The sequence below is a fragment of the Astyanax mexicanus genome, chromosome 23 (assembly GCF_023375975.1).
Source record: "Astyanax mexicanus isolate ESR-SI-001 chromosome 23, AstMex3_surface, whole genome shotgun sequence".
Lineage (NCBI taxonomy): Eukaryota > Metazoa > Chordata > Actinopteri > Characiformes > Acestrorhamphidae > Astyanax > Astyanax mexicanus.
The window spans coordinates 14,026,575-14,046,002 of NC_064430.1; the positions used below are offsets into that span (position 1 = coordinate 14,026,575).

At 38.7% G+C, this 19,428-nt stretch overlaps 2 protein-coding genes across 8 annotated transcripts in view; one reads left to right on the top strand and one right to left on the bottom strand.

Moving 5' to 3' along the window:
- Nucleotides 1–19,428, top strand: part of cep89 (centrosomal protein 89) — a 133,639-nt gene that overhangs the window by 60,794 nt on the left and 53,417 nt on the right. The gene's annotated exons all lie outside the window — the stretch shown is intronic.
- Nucleotides 6,786–19,428, bottom strand: part of zgc:165481 (uncharacterized protein LOC100073327 homolog) — a 37,069-nt gene continuing 24,426 nt past the window's right edge. Inside the window, exon 2 of the mRNA XM_007244879.4 lies at nt 6,786–8,431. Coding sequence (XP_007244941.2) covers nt 7,497–8,417 — 921 coding nt within the window. The 5' untranslated portion in view covers nt 8,418–8,431 and the 3' untranslated portion in view covers nt 6,786–7,496. The remainder of the gene's footprint in view (nt 8,432–19,428) is intronic.

The window sequence follows — 19,428 nt, forward strand, 5'->3', positions numbered from 1 at the left end:
ATTTCCAGTTAAATATGGATTCCTTCTAAAATCAATAGTCATTTGAAGATATTGTGTTTAAGTCCAGGTGGTTTGCTTTACACCCTTACACCAAATAAATACTTCTTTTTTCATGCACTCTGAAATCTTAACTGTTCATAATTGTATTACTGCATTTGACTGATTCTTCCGTTAGTCCTATGAACAGCATTTAACATTTCTTAGATCAGACTAAGATCTAGAAATCCTGATTGATAAATCTGTGTTAAAAGTTTTTTTTTTACCAAATTAAAAACCTCCGGAATATAATCAATAGGAAGATAGATGATCACAAACCATTAAACCAAACTGAACTGCTTATATTTATGCTCCAGGAGTGGCACAAAGTTATCCAAAAGCAGTGTGTAAGACTAGTGGAGGAGAACATGCCAAGATGTGAATGAAACTTTGTTTTAATTTTTGTTATTTCATCCATTTCTTGTTTTCTGCAAATAAATGCTCTAAATTACAATATTTTTATTTGGAATTTGGGAGAAATGTGTCTGTAGTTTATAGAATAAAACAACAATGTTAATTTTACTCAAACATATACCTGTAAACTCGCTGGCTAAAATTGTTGTTTCGGTAATAGATAGGTAGCTAGCTTACTCGCTGGCTAAAATTGCCACAGTGAAAATGTATTCTCTGCCTGTAGGGGGAGCCTTGTAGCCTTTAACATTAAAATGTTGGTGGCATTACTAGTGCTAATGAGTGGGATGGGTAATTGGCCTTTCAAATTGGGCAGAACATGAATTTCAAAAAAACAATGAAACATAATTTCTTCAGAAAGTCAGAATTTAGCACAACAACAAAAGGACTGATTGTTCAAATACACAGGTGAATACATGTCATTTACATTCATGAGTGTGGACATTCAAGATAACCAAATCTGAACTGAGTTGAATTGAGGCCTGTAATGTGAATGTAGCCTATGAAGGTTCTGGCTACTGGTCTGTAGTCATTGCAGGCAGGAGATCTTCTGCTTTTTAAGAATGGGTCTGACGACAACCCTAAAGTCTTAAAACACAAGGGGCAACACACTGGCTCAGAGACTAATTGAAGAGACCTGATGGAAGAGGATTGGAAAAGATGTTTAGCACAGTACCTGAGTGTTGCAGCTGTCTCATATCCAGTACCAGCTGCATTCTTAACCATCCTTTTTTTTCTTTACTAAGGACACAGCTGACCTGATGTTCAGTGATGGTGATTGGAAGTGGTGGGGGGTTGATGGGGCTGTGGAGGTTAGAACGGACAGGGGTGAGGAGTGAAGAAGCTGCAGACAGGGTTGCATAATAACTTTAGCTAGTAAAGGAGGGTGAAAGGTTTGGAGGCCAAAGCTCTTTCAGATCCTAAGTACAACTAGTTCACCTTATTTCCTATGATGACAAAAAGACTGAGGCCATGCTTGTTTACTTTTTGTGTTGAGATTTCCAGTGCATAGATTATGGCCACAGCGATTTGAAGGAAATTTTAGCTTAAACAACAGTGTTATGAACACATAAAGATGGGAATGTTGTGAAACACTATCTACCACCTTCTAAAGAAGGGGGGCTGCGTCTATGTTTAAAGAAGCTAGATTTAAAATATTCAACCAATGGTCTGGTCATCTGTTCTTAATATTTTATGGAGGGAAAACCAGGAGAGAAATGCCCACACTGTTAGGCTATCTCTTAACCAAACATATTCCCTGACATTCTTATAGCACCTGACACATCAATGTCTTCACATGAGTTTCATGTGAGGTCAACAGAAGCTGTACACTGATTTATTGACTCATGTAAACTGTTGAGGGCAGACATTGTGTTTCTGACAAAGTAGCGTTGTTACTGATGCCTTTGCACACATATAGAAACTTGAGTAACATAGCATTCTTAATCCATAGGGTATAATATAATGTCATCATACCCCTTGCAGATATAACAGCTTCGACTCCTCCGGGAAAGGCTTTCCACAAGGTTTAGGAGTGTGTTTATGGGAGTGCTCTGCACACATTCCCTGTGACATTGTTTTGATAAGCGTCTGTAAAGTCACAAGATTTATTTCAATCCAGTGTTGCATTCATTTTTCACCAAGATCTTGCAGCATTAATGATGGTAGGGTCTGACCTGTGCACAAAGCAGCGCTTCTCCAGCACATCCCAAAGATTCTTAATGAGGTTAAGGTCTGGACTCTGTGGTGAACTCTCAATCCATGTGTGAAAATGATGATCTCATGTTCCCTGAATCACTCTCTCACAATTCTAGCCCCATGAATCCTGCCATTGTCATCTTGGAATATGCTTGTGCCATCAGGGAAGAAAAAAAATCCATTGATGGAATAACCTGGTCTATATTCAGTATATTCAGGTAGTAAGCTGACCTCATTCTTTCAGCACATACTGTTGCTAAACCTAAACCTGCAAACCAACTGCAGCATCAACCCCACATCATTTACTTAGTTAAATCCAGGTGGCGACTTTTTTTTTTTTTGGACAGGCAGTGTAATAGGATCGTAAACAATTTGATTGAAGCCATATGACTTGAAATTTGAAACCCTGCTGGTTTGGCTATAAGGGGTCTGCTTCAGGGTAATATAAGTGTTTTTGATTGAAGCTTGGTGGGTTTGTGTGTGCTTATTTGTGTGTGTGTGTTTGTCTGTGTGTCTCTCCATCTGCAGCAGCAGGAAGTCTTTGGTAAGCCCCGCTGGCTGTCGCACACACTGCAGTCCCTGTGATGAATGGCTTTCATTCCAGCTCAGAGCAGAGGCTCCTACAGGCAATTGGGTGTCAGGGCAGTGTGTGGAAAGGCCACATTGTGATTGGAGCTTTAACCATCACTGTTACCATTTGAAGCTGTGAGCTTTGGATAAGGGTGTGAGAATTAAGGTTAAAGTAAAATCAGATTCCCTCTTACCTCAAATGAGGTCAATAAGCTGAGGCCTGTTTAGTGTGTAGAGTTTCTTCCTGTAGGTTTGCCCTGTAGCTACAAGGGTATCATAGCACCTAGTGGACCGTTTACTAAACCACTACATGCATTGACTTACTTACAGGGTTTTTGTGGTTTCTTTTACCTCGAGAAATGGCTTGAGAATGCCATATCTGTATAAGCTGTGAGGTGTTATCTTGTGAATTAGGTTAAACTCTGGCCAGAGTATTAATGGCAAGGTGATGTGAATTATCAGAGTATAATCTTCTAATGACTATTGTCTTCTATTATCTTCTCTGGAAGGAGAAATCAGATAAAAAATCCAGACTTGATGCAAAACGCACCACACGACGCCTGCATACCTTGCAGATCAGTGCAGCATTCTTTAGCTTCCATGGGACAAGGTGTGAGTCATGGGACACAATACTAGTTAATGTCCCATGATTTCTGGCACATAACTTTACTGCCCACATGCAGCTCTGGAAAAAATAAGAGACCTCTGGAATATAATCAAGAGGAAGATGGATGATCACAAGCCATTAAACCAAGCAGCACTGCTTGAATATTTGCACCAGGAGTGGCATAAAGTTATCCAAAAGCAGTGTGTAAGACTGGTGGAGGAGAACATGCCAAGGTGCATGAAAACTGTGATTTAAAAACCAAGCTCTGCATCTTTTTTTGTTATTTCAGCAATTTCTCATTTTCTGCAAATAAATGCTCTAAGTGACAATAATTTTATTTGGAATTTGGATAACTTTATGCCACATGGTGCAAAAATTTAAGCAGTCCAGCTTGGTTTAATGGCTTGTGATCATCCATGTTTCTCTTGATTATATTCCAGAGGTTTTTAATTTGGTAAAATTAAATAAACTCGTAATTGGTCTCTTATTTTTTTCCAGAGCTGTAAATTCCCTCTCTGAAAATGGGTGGGAAAAAAAACACATGTCCACCGAGCTAAAAGTTTCAGGACTGTCTGATAACGGCAGTGTTCACTGTTCATGTCAAAAGCCACAGAGTCTGCATACAGGAGTCTGTAAGCTGCGCCTTAAAAGTCTCGACTATTTGCAGGTTTGATGCTTTTTTTTCTAGTCCTGTGTGATTTGAGCTTTGTTTAGTTTAAACACGGTCGCACAGTTTAAAAGTGTGGATTAGAGGTTAGCATGTTAGCGGCTATTCGTTTAGCTTGTTAGCGGCTATTTATTTAGCTTTTTTGCGGTTAGCCTGTTGGTAGCTATGCGGTTAGCTTGTTAGCGGCTATTTGTTTAGCTTGTTAGGGGTTAGCCTGTTAGTAGCTATTCGTTTAGCTTGTTAGCGGCTATTTGTTTAGCTTGTAAGCGGTTAGCCTGTTAGCGGCTATTTGGTTAGCTTGTTAGCGGTTAACCATTTAGCAGTTAGCCTATTAAAGGTTAGCCTTTTATTGGTTAAGTAGGAGTAAGCTGTTAGTTTGTTAGTGGCTTTTTGGTAACTACCCTGTTAGCGGTAAGCCTGTAAGCTAACATTATTTCGTTATTTAATGTAACTTAGTTAGCTATGACTTCACTCTTGGAAGCTAGCTTTAATCATAAGTACTCAAGATAGTCAGAAACAGCTATACTGAGCTGTCTTTGTGTTTCCATACTGTCTCTTTTTCAATCTTGTCAAACCAAAGTCGTATTTGATTATTTTTTGTTTAAAACAACCCAGAATTTGATGCTAATGTACCCATGATAATACAGATAATAAAGCAGCTTACATAAATTCCCGCCCCTAGTAATAGCTTATACCGCAGTAAAGTTTTAAAGCCCTTTATAAAGGAGCCTAATTTTAAAGTGGTAGAGATTATAGTAGAGATTTGTAATCTAAAAACCTTCAGGTAAAACATTCAAGAACGTTCCTTAGCACATAAACGTCATATATTAGAACTACCTGCTATCAACATAGTGCAGAAGAGGGCAAAAAACTAATGATGTCACTGGGGCATGTTTTCACTTATACTTTAACTCAAAAACTATCCTTGAATTGCAGAAACGAGAAGGTGTGCTTCCTATCCAACAAAATAACAGAATTTCAGCTATTTCAAGGGTGTGCTCACCTTAAAATGCACAGCTCAAATCTCTCTTTGTAGTGTAGGTTAAGTACACACTTGAAATAGTTGGAGTAGAGTTATTTTCTTGCTTAATGTTCTTTTAGCAGGTGAGTCCTTGCAACAAATAACCTTAAATCAACCTTACCTCCTTTATTCTTTCAAATATACTTGCAAATTTGCTTTGTTTAGACTTACATTTCTACATTAGAAAATGAATAAAATATAAGAGTAAAAAATAGCTGCTTTCTCCTCCAAAAAAATGCTATTTGTTTCCACTATTGAAAGACACTCCTAGGCCATTTTCACATGGTTCTTTTTTTAAGTCTGTTCTGGGTCCAGTTCCGAACAATCTTTAAAGTGGTGTGTTTGTGTTGAGAATGAGATCTGACATAAAACTGACACAACTATTAGTACAGCTCCTGTAACTAGCTTCCCTGATCGTTTCAAAACCATTAAAACAGCTGACAGGGGATCTAAATGCCATAGAAATGCCCACAAGAATGTGGAATGTTCTGATATTTAGTGAGTAAACATGTACCCTGTTGTGTTTAGGCACTTTTGGAGACACAGTCAGGTGTAAGCCGTGCTGAAAGTGCTGTTACACATGAACGAATGTACATTATTTAACACTGAAATTTGTGGATGACTAACCGATGCAGCCCTACCAGTTTTTCTACATATATTCAGTTTTACCTTTTTACCTCTTTAAACAGATTTTTCTGTACTATTCTGGAATGCATATTATTTACTTTGTTTTATCTACCTACTTTTATTCCTTGAACCAATAAAAATATTTCACTTTAGACTAAGAAACAAGAAATAGGCACATCTGCTCTTATATTGTCCCAGTTTTTCTCACCCTCACTCTTAATGCACTTTTATACTCTTTACCTTAGGAGAATCTATAATGTACTGTATCCTGTGGGTGTCTCATTGTGAATTCCCTCAGCATGGCCATCAAGTCAGGTATCCTAGATGGAATAGCATTTCATTTTCTGTCATTTCATCCTATTTTGCTGCCGTTGGGGAAGTGAGAGCGAGGCAGAGGCAGAAGATTAAAAAGAGCAAAAGAGCAATGCAATATAATCCTAACTTCCTCTTTAAATGCCAGCACATCATTTTGTCCTATGGGTTTCACTTGGATACTCCAGCTTAGCTGTGACCCCATTTAATAGTATGTCTGTAATGTAATGAAAGTGTGAAGGACTCTCTGCAAGGATTCAGTCTGCTGACTGTTGGCTGTGTATCTGTGTGTTTACGTGGACCATGGGATTATACACTGATCAAGCAGAGCATTGTGATCAACCTTTGTTTTTAAGCCCATTATCCATTATTCATCCATTTCTCTGCATACTTCATTATTATCCACTACTTTTATGCTGTTCACCCATCAGGACCACCACAGAGCAGCTATTATTTGGGTGGTGGGTCATAATTTCTCAGCAATGCAGTGACTGCACGTGCATGGTAGTGGTGTGTTAGTAGTGTGTGTTGTTCTGGTATTAGTGGATCAGACACAGCAGTGTTGCTGGAGTTTTTAAACTATGTGTGCAGTCACTGTATATTCTATTCAACACAGCTGTGAAGCTGTTTGTGTTGCACTGTTTGTGTTGGCCATCCTCTAGGGATGCAGTTGGTGAACCGTTTACTCTGGTGTTTAAAAACTCTAACAGCACTGCTGTCTTTAAATCACTCAGTGGAACTAAACAATGGATAATGGGTGTAGAAACTAGCTGGAAGTCATAATGTCAAGCTTGATCAGTGCTTGATCAGCACTGTATAGCAGTCTGTACAACATCTTACAGCAAACATCCACTTTATTGTAGCATCTCTCTTTCCTACAAGGAAGAGGCAAAAAGAGGTGTTTCTCCCACGGAATGTTCTCTTCATGTTTTCTGACCAATCACAATGAATGTTTCCACCAATACACAAAGTCAGAATCAATCAGAATGATCAACATGGCTCATCGTTTATGATACGCAGTTCAGTACAGTGCTCAGGAATAGAAATAACCACAGTATTTTGACATAACTCTGCATGGCTTTGTTAGCTTTTGGGGGCTACATACACTGAGGCACGTATACTCTTCCAGAAATCCAGACTTAAACAATTGTTCCAGGTCAAACACTTGTTTTGATTGTTAGTGCTTGCTTAAGAACTTCTCTAACTTTTCCAGAATGTGTCCTTTTGTTCATTTGGCTTTTTTCAGTTTGTACTGGCTGCTCTAGAAGCCAGATGCCAACTACGGAATGTCAAACATTGCTAGCCATGTTTTAGAGGCTTTAATTTGCTACTAGTCAGTTTTCCATTGATCATTTGCTAAGTGTCCTATTGTTTCTAAGACGGCGGATATTACATTGATTCTGTCTGTTCTGTCTGAAGAGAGACAGTTCTGAACAATACAGCTTAACATAATAGCCCTCAGCATGTTTGAGGAAGTGTCAGTTGTGTCACCGCTTGTCCGTCACCCTTTGCTTTGCTGTTCTACTGTCAAGTTGTGTCGTGTTCAATCAGCTTCTGGTGGAGCAGTCGCACATGCCCTGGCACAGGCACTGGCAGAAGCCATATACAAGACAGACAGTAAGACTGGAGGGCACAAGGCTAACGCACACAATGCCCATTGTCACTCTCTGGATTACCAGCAAGTAGATACCCAAGGGCAGGGAGCCAAAATAGAAGAAACCCAGAAGCCACACAAGGATCCGGGGTACATGATTGCAGAACTTTGACAAGGCATCCTGGTCCATGGCCCCACTGTTCGATGCCACAGATACAGAGTCCAGACTGTGATCTCCGTAGTAGTCAGAGCTGCCATTGCGGCTAGGTGAGCGCTGCGCGTCCCGCTGGACCTCCATGATGGTGATGACCAGGCAGTTGGAGGAGTCGTGGGACGGACTGTCGGTGGAGGACAGGCTCTTAGGTGTCAGTACTACCTCTTTACTGTGGTCCGAACTCCAGGACTTATCCCTGACCACCAGACACGACATGATATTGGAGTCATCCGGTAGTCCTGCCACTTCGTACTCGCTGACATGCGTATCGTGACGGCAAAAGGGGCAGCAGATGCTACCAGAGCCATCCCCCATGTCCAGGATCTTGTTAAGGCAGCGGGCGCACACACGGTGCAGACAGTCCAGGATCTTGGGCTTGCGATTGTGGATGTTGTAGCGCTGGTAGCAGATCTTGCACTCCAGCTCATCACTAGCATTAGCCGTAGCATTGGAATTAGCATTAGCGTTAGTAGAAAGGATTGAGGTTGTTCCAGTTGAGCCAGTTTTGATGTTTGGGCTCCCACCAAGATTAGGGTTGGTGCTAGCATTGTGATTAACATTTGCAGTGGGGCTAGCATTAGCACTGGAGATGGTATTAGCACTGGGACTAGGGTTAGCATCAGCAGGCCTCTCTTCTGGTTCAGCCTGGGAACAGCTCATCTTGGCCTCATACTCTGCAAAAACAGAAAGAGTGTTTCAGGATAAAGTTTTATAGTACAAAATTAATGCAACAGATAAGTCCTTCTATTTTCACATCTGAAACGTCTGAACTACATTTTGCTGACTCTCTTTTTAACTGTCATGCTTTGTGTAAAATTCCTAGCTCTTGCTCCCTGTAGGCTGCAGTTTTGAACATCTTAATATTTTTATGCATAATATAACCCCTATCCGGACGGGATTAGTCTCTCAGGGGGACGTCTGTGAAAAAAAAAAAATCACACTTCTACTCATTGAAAAAACTCCTGCATCCGGACTTTTTTGGCTTTTTCGGTCATGTGACATAACGTTAGTAGCTCCTCCATTTCCACTCACTGTTGTGTTTACATGGATTTCCGTGGAAATGCGCACCCAAAAGTTATTTAAGGTGTGTTGCAGTGGACAAATAGCTATTTTATTAAACGTGAGGTGACGAAACTCCAGACAGGACTAAAATTACCTTACGACCACGGAGTTCAGCGAAAATCAGTAGGTAATTCAGCCTGTCATTTTCTCAGTGAACGTCTGGGCCACATAAAAAGACGTGGCGGGCCACATTTGGCCCGCGGGCCTTGTGTTTGACACATGTGTTCTAAGACATTTTACAAATGTGAGAGCAAAGAAAACAGAAGAAGAGATTACAAGATATTTCTGCCAAAACAAAGTACTCTAGTGTTCCATCAAAACATCAGTGGTTGAGTAATTTGCATGCTTTTTTTCCTCAATCAATGTCAATCACACTTTAATAACAATAGTAAACAGACTTTTGAAGGACGTCTGCTTTGAAATGGATTCTGCCGCTTTGTTAATGTCTCATTGATGCATAATGCAGCGAGGATACGGAAGTTTGTTCTTGATTTACAGGTTTGTTGTTATCATCCCTCTTGTGCCTAGACTTGTTTATGAGCTGCAAATATTTATGATCGTTCCCACTGTTCGTGTTTGAGTATGCAAGGCATCAAAGGCCTAATTAACCTGCTTTGTTAATCGCTGTTTGCAGAATTAATTGTAAGCAGAAACTGAATGGAGGCTTGGGCTTTTGCTTTGTTGTGGCTTTTTTTATAGTGCCAGTCTTGTTTGCTTTTCTAGGGTCTGAGGGGGCGATTATACTGACGGAGGAAGCACAATTGTGAGCGAAATAAAACCCAACAGCCCTGTGGGCAAACGGCAGCCCTGTTCCAGCCTGTCGCCGCACCCCCCAAAAACCCTTCTCCATTATTAAAACCCAGAACACGGCCACATAATTGCATTTCTAAAAGCAATTTGTTTTGCTTTGCAGAGTGGAGTAACACGGTGGGCAAACACTGTTGATTGAATTATAACTGGGGCGACAGCTTTGCGGGCTGTTGGACTTTAGGCGGCCTTGTAAAAATCGACCCTTTCTGATTAAGCCAAGGCATCCACTGTCAGTCAGTGGGCTTTGTTGGGGTGTTAAAAGCAGGAATTTTGTGCTTGGTCAGTTCATATGTTTCCATGGAATTCATTTCAGGCCTTTGGAAATCTTTAAAGGAATGCTGAAACTGAAGAATTGTGTGCCTGAGGTGTATGATGTAGGATAAAGCAGCCAGTGCAAAGATTAATCAATTTCTTACAAGCAACCTTCACAGTTCTTTCACAGATGGACATAAACAACCTCTATGATCAATTCATCAGAAAGCAAACTCAGTTCAAACATTACACAAGATTTACTGACAGGCGGAAAGACTATACGGTTTTACTCAGTACAAAAATGGTATTTATATTGTATTTATATAAATAAAAAACAAAAAAAACAATAAGACTAATTTATTTTAAATCATATAGCAGTGCTTTCTCTAACTTCAGCTTTTTTTGAGCAGTCCATTGGCAGGATAGTACGTTTAGTTGAGCTAACTTAGCCTTTGCCTGCTTTTGTTTGTTTACCAAAGGTCTGACTGCTCTTCTTTGTAAATAATAATCACATGTGTTTGTAAATTATAATCACGTGACATGAGTAGCGGTGCTGAGGTAAATGTATGATCAAAATAGCACTACTGAAGTAAATTTAAGATTCAAATCACTTTGCTGAGATAAATGTATGATCAAAATAGCAATACTGAAGTAAATTTAAGATTCAAATCACTTTGCTAAGGTAAATGTATGATCAGAATAATTAAATTCAATTCAATTAAATTTTATTAACATAGTGCTTTATACAACAAAAGTTGTCACAAAGCAGCTTTACAGTGAAAAACAGGTCCACGCCTCTTATGAGCAGCACCGCAGAGATGCCAATTTTTATAGTGACACAGTTAAATCCCTTTAAGAGGAAGAAACCTTGGAATAAACCAAGACTCAGTCAGAGGAACCCATCCAATTCGGGTAATGCTAATAGCACTACTGAAGTAAATTTGTGATTCAAATCGCTTTGCTGAGGGAAATGTATGATCAGAATAGCACTACTGAAGTAAAGTTAAGATTTAAATTGCTTTGCTGATCTTTATTGTGTTTTGTTGGTTTGTCTGTTGGGATAATACAACCATTTTAACGTTTCATTTTGTTGTATCACTGAATGCAAACTATTCTTAAATCAAATTAAGAATAGTTGTTTGATAGTGAAAGAGAGTAGCAGACAGATATAGCAGTGCTGTGTTGTGTTAAAGAGCACCACATAATTCTCCATTTGTCATCCCACAATGGTATAGCTCTACAAGGATTCTCTCAACAGTAGAGACAGTTCTGATCTCCTGCTGATTGAATTGTCTTAAATTACAGTGTATAGATCAGCGGCAACAGAATCTTAGCATTAACTGTGCTGTATGTTATAACCTGCTACTGCTATAGCACTTTCCCTGTTACAGCACCTTATATAACTGTTATTATATATTTATACAGTATATACTACACTGAAAATGATGCTGCTACTCTTAGTTTAAAATCCTCATGCTATACACTGAATGACTAACCCATATAATATTATGTCAAGTTGTTTACAATGCCTGATCAGCTTTCCAATGTGTTTATTACAGGCATTTTGACAGCCCATATGTGAAATGTATAGATCCTGCAATGAATGCACTATTCCAGCAGAACAATGCTCATCCACATACTGCTGCCTTTTTGAGAGATTGGCTTAAAACAGAGAATGTAGTGTACTACTGTATTTTTCGCACTATAAGGCGCACCGTAATAAGGCACACTATAAGGCGCACCGGATGGGCAATTTAAATGACTCAACCCTTAAAATCATGACCAAGGAAGGAGCTGTCTTGGAACATGTTACAAAGTATAAGTATCTAGGCATCTGACTAGACAGCTCGTTATCTTTCTCTCATCATATCACAAATTTACAAGTAAAAGTCAGGGCAAAACTTGGCTTTCTTTACAGAAATCGCTCATCTTTTACCCAGGCTGCCAAGCTTTGTCTGGTTTAGATGACTCTGCTGCCCCCGTTTGATTATGGCGACACAGTTTACAGACTGGCGAGTAAAAGTTCCCTACAGAAGCTGGATTATCATTTCAGTCATCTGTTGCAGAAGACTGGAACACATTGCAAAAAACTCTAAAATTAGAGGCTTTTATCCCCATTTCACAATTTAAAAAATGTGTTCAAGAGCTTTTTACTGATACATGCACATGCTTTGCGATTAATTGACTGTTTTAACATTATTGTTTTTTTTTGTGTGTTTCTGTTTATCAGATTGTTTGTTGCTTTTATGTTGTTCCTCAAGTGGTTTCTGCTGCTTGCCAGGCCGTTATTGTAAATAAGAACTTGTTCTTAATGACTAGCCTGGTGAAGTAAAGGTGAAATAAAAAAAAAAATTATAAGGTCTATCTTAGGCACTATCAATCAACACACCGGATTATGAGGCGCATTTTAAGAGACACTATTAGGGGGGTAGCTAACTAAGTTAAGTAAAGCTAAGCTAAGTAAGCAATAAAAAAATACTTTAGTTTAAACTGATACGAACGCTGGATGTTAATCTACACAGAGTTCTGAAACTGAAACTTCTATATAACGCTGTACTTCAGTGGAGTGGCTTTACTGCTGATTACAGTCTGACTGGTAAAATCAATACATAAGGAACACTGTAAAATTTTGGCAAAATTAAAGGATTTTAATAGTGTGAAAAATGAAGTACATAAAGCATGTGCTATATTTCAATCTCTCTCAGTCACTTGCACATTTACAGTACTTGTGTACTTGTTTCTTTCTAAGACTGTTAGCACAAATATCTTTTTTCTTTTCCTAAACGGAAAAGAAAAACAGGCTTAAAAGATTCTGGATTCTTGTTTCTCAGCTTTAGGGCTTTCCTTAGTTTGTCTTGTTTACTTTTTCCATCTAATCAATAAGTGCTTTTTAGGCAGCTCACATTTTCTTTCCTCGCGAGAAAAGAAAAAATACCATGAGAGAAGAAGAAATGAGCAGCATTAGTTAGAATGAGCAGAAAGAAAAATAAAGCCGTATTTGCTATTGTTAACCTTTCTGACAGTTTATCCAAGTGTGTGTCAGGTAAATGTACCTGCTGAAGCTGCACGGCAATTAGGGAGATTGATGGTGTGATAATGGTGGGTGTGATTAATGCAGTAATAATGAGTGATGTGAGTGGCGCTGATGGCAGTGCATTAACCTCTGAACTATGTTGATCAGTGCTGTGCTACACTCAACAGCAGTCTACGCATGACGCACACACTGACAAGGGCTTTCTCTCAGCGTACACATGTGTATCCCACCTGACTGCCTGACAGTGGACTCTGCAGACAGGTTGAGGTCAGTTATCCAGGTAAAGCTTTACTGGACATAAGAATATATAGTAATATCCATTTCTATTTTGCATCTCTACTCATTTGTTTGAGTGTAACTTTTTCTCTTGGAACAGAGTTTTTAAAAGGGGAAGGGGTGAAATGCTACCCCTTAGAACTTTAGGGTGTTGTATATCTTCAGAAAGGGGGCAGGTGGTGCAGCAATTAATTATTATTGTCCATATTACTGTCCACTTCCAATTTCACTGTGATGGGGAGCTGAAATTCACTGCTGCATCCTCTGCCTTCTGCGGCACCATTTAATGTGCAATGGGAAAGTTAGCTAGCTAGCTCCTGAGACGAACTACTAGCGATTTTTTATGCATGTTATGAAAAAATTAAAACAATGGAACTACACATTAAACTCTGGTAATATAGTGGCTTTTCGTCATTTTTAAGGATATTACTCCACTTTGTGCATTTCTTTGGTACTTTGTGCCCCCCCCCTTTTTGCAATTCTCATAGCCCTCTCTTTGGAGTGTGCCTCTAAAAAGTCTCCTGTAGCCCCAACACTTCTCTCTCCCCCTCAATCCTAATCCCCCTCAATGCTACCAAAAATCGTGACACCCTACCCCTAGTCGTGCATGTGCAAAATAGAGAGATAGGGCTAAGTGGTAGAGCCAAGGGGTGAAATTGGATTGGGCCTTAGTTTAAATCAGTGTTTTTCATGTCCAACATTAGGCTAAGTAACCAGTTGCACCAGCTGAACCTAAGTTTGGTTTTGATGTCGTATCTGGTGCAACTGCCTATAAATTTCTAAGGAGTGCTTCTTTATCCAGTAGATGTGTGTGTAGGGTCATTGACAAAAAAATAACACAGCAAAAATGAATGAGTGTTGATAAAGTAAAAACTGTAGGTAGACTGCTAGGTAAGCTAGTATGCCAGCTGGTCCCATAAATGCTAATTGGTGATAATTGGTGATATCTGATGACCAAGAATGTGTTCTGGCGTAGACATTCCTTGGAAACCCTTGCTGTGTGTGGATGAGCATTATCCTGCTGAAAAATGTCAGTTGGAAACCCTACCATAAGAGGCAACACATAGCCTCTGTAGAGATATAAAGTGCATTTTTATTGGGCAGAAGAGGGGCTTTCCTTCAGTAAGAGGCATTGGGCCCAAGAAATATTGTTTAAAATAGAGTTTAAAGCTTGATTTTAGTTGAATTTTTATGTCCAATATTGGACTCAGGAGTTGCACAAGAAGAACACAAGCTGGGAAAGCAGAAAAGGTGCTAATCTTGCTGTATCTTGCTATATATGTGTGAATGTACTTGGTGATAACTGGCAGCAAATCTGGTGAACAGAAAGGCCATAAAAGTGTTCCAATTTGGTAGAGATATTCCTTGGAAACCCTTGCTGTGTGTGAAGTACAGTAGTGACACAGGGTACCTTTTAATAGGGCATCAGAGCCATTATGGCAAGATCCAGTGTCCATTTAGACCACTTATGTAATCATGTACATATCTACCTAAGGTATAACTATGTGCAAAGTTCTATAGCAAGTTCTATTTTAGTTTTATTTTGAATTACTATATTCAAAACTTTGAAAATGAGAATTTATCGAATTAACTCATTGTCTTCACTCTTTCTGTATGACTTTCCTGTATCGTTATAGTCTCTCACTTCATCCAGAATTTAAGGAGTGGTTGAACGCGCCCCTGAATGAATCCGTGGATGTGTTGAGTTGGTGAAAAGGTCACAGCAGTTCTCTCTCCTGGCTTGTTAAGCTCACCTGAAGTGTGTTAAGCATTTCTGCAAGTAGCAGCAGTAATGAGAGGTACTTCTGCAACAAGGGACTGACAGACAAATAGGGCAGGGTGGAAGGTGTTCTGTGCTGATAATAAACCCCTTTAGTGTTCCAGATGTGTAAAGTAGCAGTTTATCCCAGCATTTATTGTCATTACGCTTACACACCTTCAGTACAGTACAGCGCAACTCTAGCTGTCACATATCGCAGCTTTAGACTGCCAGCGACGGATCACAGGGTCAGTCATGCTATGCATACAGAATTAAGCGCCGGGGAGGGGACTCAAGAATCGACTCTACAGCTCTGTGATAAATAACACAGTGTTCTATCTATTAAAACATCACTGACCCCAGTGGGTTAGTGGATTTTGGTTCAGTTTGGTTCAAGTTAGGTCTCAGAATGGTGAGAATGTAGGCACGAATGCATTATGTAGCCTTATTACCTTAAAACTAAGAACAGCCATATAATCATGTTGGTCCTCAGGAGAATATCGTCTTGATTGTTGATTGATGCTGCTTTAGGCTAGGCATGCTTCAAACTACTAGGGGTGTCACGATTCTCTAAATCCTCGATTCGATTTTATTTCCGATTTTAGGGTCACGATTCGATTAGATTCTCGATTTTCTTTTTTCTTTTTCTTTTTTTACTGCCAGTTTTAGATTAGTCTTTGGTCATTCATTGGTTTGATTCATCAAATTTACAATATTTTATTTCAAAAGGTTGGCTTGATATAAGTGATGGAAAGTGATACAAGTGATCTGTAATACACCACATTAGGCACTAATGGTCAAATTTAAATAATTTAATTAAGATATATTTGTAATGCCATCTAGTGGCTTTTTTTTGATAGCAGCAGTGTGCACATAACAAAATAAATAATAAAAAAAATACAGGAACAGTCATGTGAAAAATAATAGAACAATTAGAGCCTTAACAAACTGAACTCTATCCTACTATAACAGTTAAACATGAAAAATAAGACTTTAAAACTTTTTTGGTCCCTGAGAATGACAAGTTTTTTTTCTTTAACAAAAAGATATATTATTAACTTTATCTGAGAGAAAGATGCTAAAACTAATAACATAGTTGAGGCTAGACAAAACAACTGTTATTTTTATATTTTCAAGTTTTTCTTTAAGAAGATGAGAATGTCCACATTCTCTGGAGAAAGGGCTGCTCTTTAAGCAGCAGCGTCGGCTACAGTGTGCTGCGCCATTTGCGTAGTGCGCAGCGCCATTTGCGGGAGGGATCGTCGATCCTCTTTTTGACTTCGATGCTCGAGACCATGACATCATTTCGATCGATTTCAATGAAATATCGAAATCGTGACACCCCTACAAACTACACTACGTATTTCTGGTAAAATAAGCAGGAAAATGTTTGGAAGAACTGCATAATGCTGCATATCCAAGTCATATTCCTGTAAAATCCTGTAACAGTATTTTACCGTCACGGTTCACATGTTTTTTGAATTTCAGTTAGGCTTGTCACGATAACTGTTCTTAGGGTACGAACTGTGTTTGACAGTAGTTAAACCCTAGCATTATAAAGCTGTTAAACCCTTCTAAAAGTGCAGTGAACATTTAGCTAATAGTACTTTTAAGGGGGATGTATAACTTTTTTTTGCCTGATTGTAGTTTGTAGCATATTTTTAAAATACTGTTTTTTTATATCTGTATAGCCTCAAAAACAGCATCTTCACCTGCTGTTATAGATGGGCATTTCATAACTGGCTTAAAATCTGGGGAAATGTATTCCTATGTATATAAACACACAAGAAACAAGAGCACTTGTTAAGGTCATGTCTAGATTTTGTACAATAAGTCAATAATATACTCTCAGTGATGGATCTGTATCTCTCAGCTAGTCCAGAAATGCATGTGTAAAGTGTGTCCTGTAGTAGCTGAAAGCTGGAATTACACTTCCCACCTTCAGGGGGAGCCAAGGAGCAAGAAAATAAAATAGTAATAAAATAACTGATCTGCTAAAATATTTCTGGATTTAATGAGGACACCCTAGCAGAGATGCACTAAAATATAAGAAAGACAATAAATTATACAATTTAAAAATATTTAAAGACATTAACTATATTACAAAATATTTACTGCAGACAAAATACATCACCAGCAGTAGATTAATTCTCTAATTAATTGATTTGTATTGCTTACTGCTATTCAATATCTGTTCCATACTTAATACAGTGAATTTAAAGTTTGCAAAACTATAATAAAAGGATGAATTACACACTTTATAATAAATGTAGAATATAATGTGTAGTTGTCAGTTTTTTTAAGCACTGACTGTATGTACTATCTATCTACTACCCACTGTATCCACAGTATATGTGTCGCAACAACAAAATGTATCAGAAAAAAAAAATGTTGTCATTGCCCATTCCTGCTCAGGATAATTCTACAAAATAAGAGAACCGCATGGAAAAAGTCAGAGACATTTCAGCTTCTATAAAATCAAGCAGCATATTCATGGCCACTGCTGCATGAGAAGACAGTCAAATTGTCCTTACAGCCTGTTTTTCCTGCCAGGCTGATGACAGGTTGAGTAATATGTGACAGGTAAAGATGACCGCTGAGGGAGAGTGAATAAGTAGAGGAGAAAAGAAGAAAATGAAATTGTCACTGATACAATGTGCAGGTGGGAGAGTGTTTGAAATGTTGTTGGCTTTCCAAGAAAATGAGTTCTGTATTCCTGGTTTTGAGATGAAGCGGCAAATGGGATCCATTTTCCGCCTGACAAGTCCGGTAAGGAAGTAAGCATTCACTGCAGTGTATTAGAAACACTTGGGCAGTCCACACACTCGTTCTGTAGCCCCCTGTGAGAGACCCTTAAATAAGTCTTAAAACTGAAAGTAGAGATGGAATCTTTGCAGTTGGAGATTTAGAGTGTGATGCTGCCAAAAAAGAGCAGGGTAGAAAGAAAAGATCAGAGGAAAGAAAGAGAGTGAAGGAGAGACACTAAGCTCAGTAAGCTCTGAGCAATGATCTTTACAGGGTTAAGGACTTATCAAGGGGATTTTGTCTGGCCGTGAGTGTTCCACTACTGAGAGAATTCGAAACCGAGTCTATAAAGAAATTCATACCTTTGAAACATTTTAACATTTACAAAGATCTTAGCCAATGTGATTCCTCCTTAAACTTGCAATGGTAGACAATGGCAAAATATGATACTACATAAAAGATGATCAAAACTTTAGACTTTGTGGTATTTTAGTGCAAACTGCTCTGAATTATGTTGTTTGAGATAATAAGTAAAATACTATCATACTTTTACTCATTTTGCTATGTTTTTACAGTAAAATTTACACCATTAGTGCTTCTATTTTTTCAACTCTGAATCCAATAACACATATATTTAACTATTCAAACATGTACTGGTTTATTATTGAAGATTGTTAGATTTTTCTCAGCCCTGTTACCAAAACTCATGTGACTTTTAAAAAGCATGTTCAAAAGTCCTGTTACTGGCACTCAGTCCTGTTACTGGCACTCAAAGTCAGTCAAAACTCAGTCCTGTTAGTGGCACTCATTCCTGTTACTGGAACTCACTCCTGTTACTGGCACTCTATTTAGTGTTCTAAATAGTTTTTATCAATGTTTTTAATTACATATCTTACTTTTGCAATTAGGTCGGTGTACAAGACACTGTGTTTAATAATAAAATGTATTTTAAAGTTATTTTGTGTGCACATTTATACATTTAATTTCCTGGGGACAGAAATGGCACGAATTTGGCAGAATATGCCAAATATAAAGTAAGGTACATCACAAGCATGACCTCACATTGGCATAAATGCACTTATTACACTCCATGTCCACTGCATGTTACATAGAATGTGCCCTATGTCTCTGCAGCAGAAAGAGTATTTCTTTTGTAATGATTAAAAAAAAAGAAGCCAATGCTATTTAAGGCCCAATTCATTTATATATAGATGATGGTTATGAATTCTCTATGTTAGGTGTACAGAGCGAGGTTTACTGGCAGTTGAAGCAGCCTAACATGGAGCTAAATGAATATTTTAGAATTTGAGGCCAGTTTCCTTGAGCCTCGGTTTTAAAGCATTATGTGTCGGGCTTGAGGTTTGACAGTATATACACAGCCTTCTGCTCCGTTCTTTAGAAGCTTGGTCCAAAGTGTCAGGCTCTAAAACGTTCTGCAGTGTTTTTGAGCATTAAACCTTCTCCCCTGACCTTGAAAAACTTGAACTCTACAAAGTTTTGGACTCGTCTTGAACCCGTCTTGAAACCCACAACCTTCTGCAACTTCTGAGGTTTGGCTTCAGAGGCTCAGTTGCAGAGTTCTAAAACTCTTTGCGCTAGGGTGGCTTATCAAATCTGACCGTTCTTCTTCGGTCTTTCACCAAATGAATTGCACTTACATTGAACCTCTTGCACTTTTGAATAATGAATGAACACTTCAGCAGTGTTATTCCAGTCATAAATGTAACTTAATA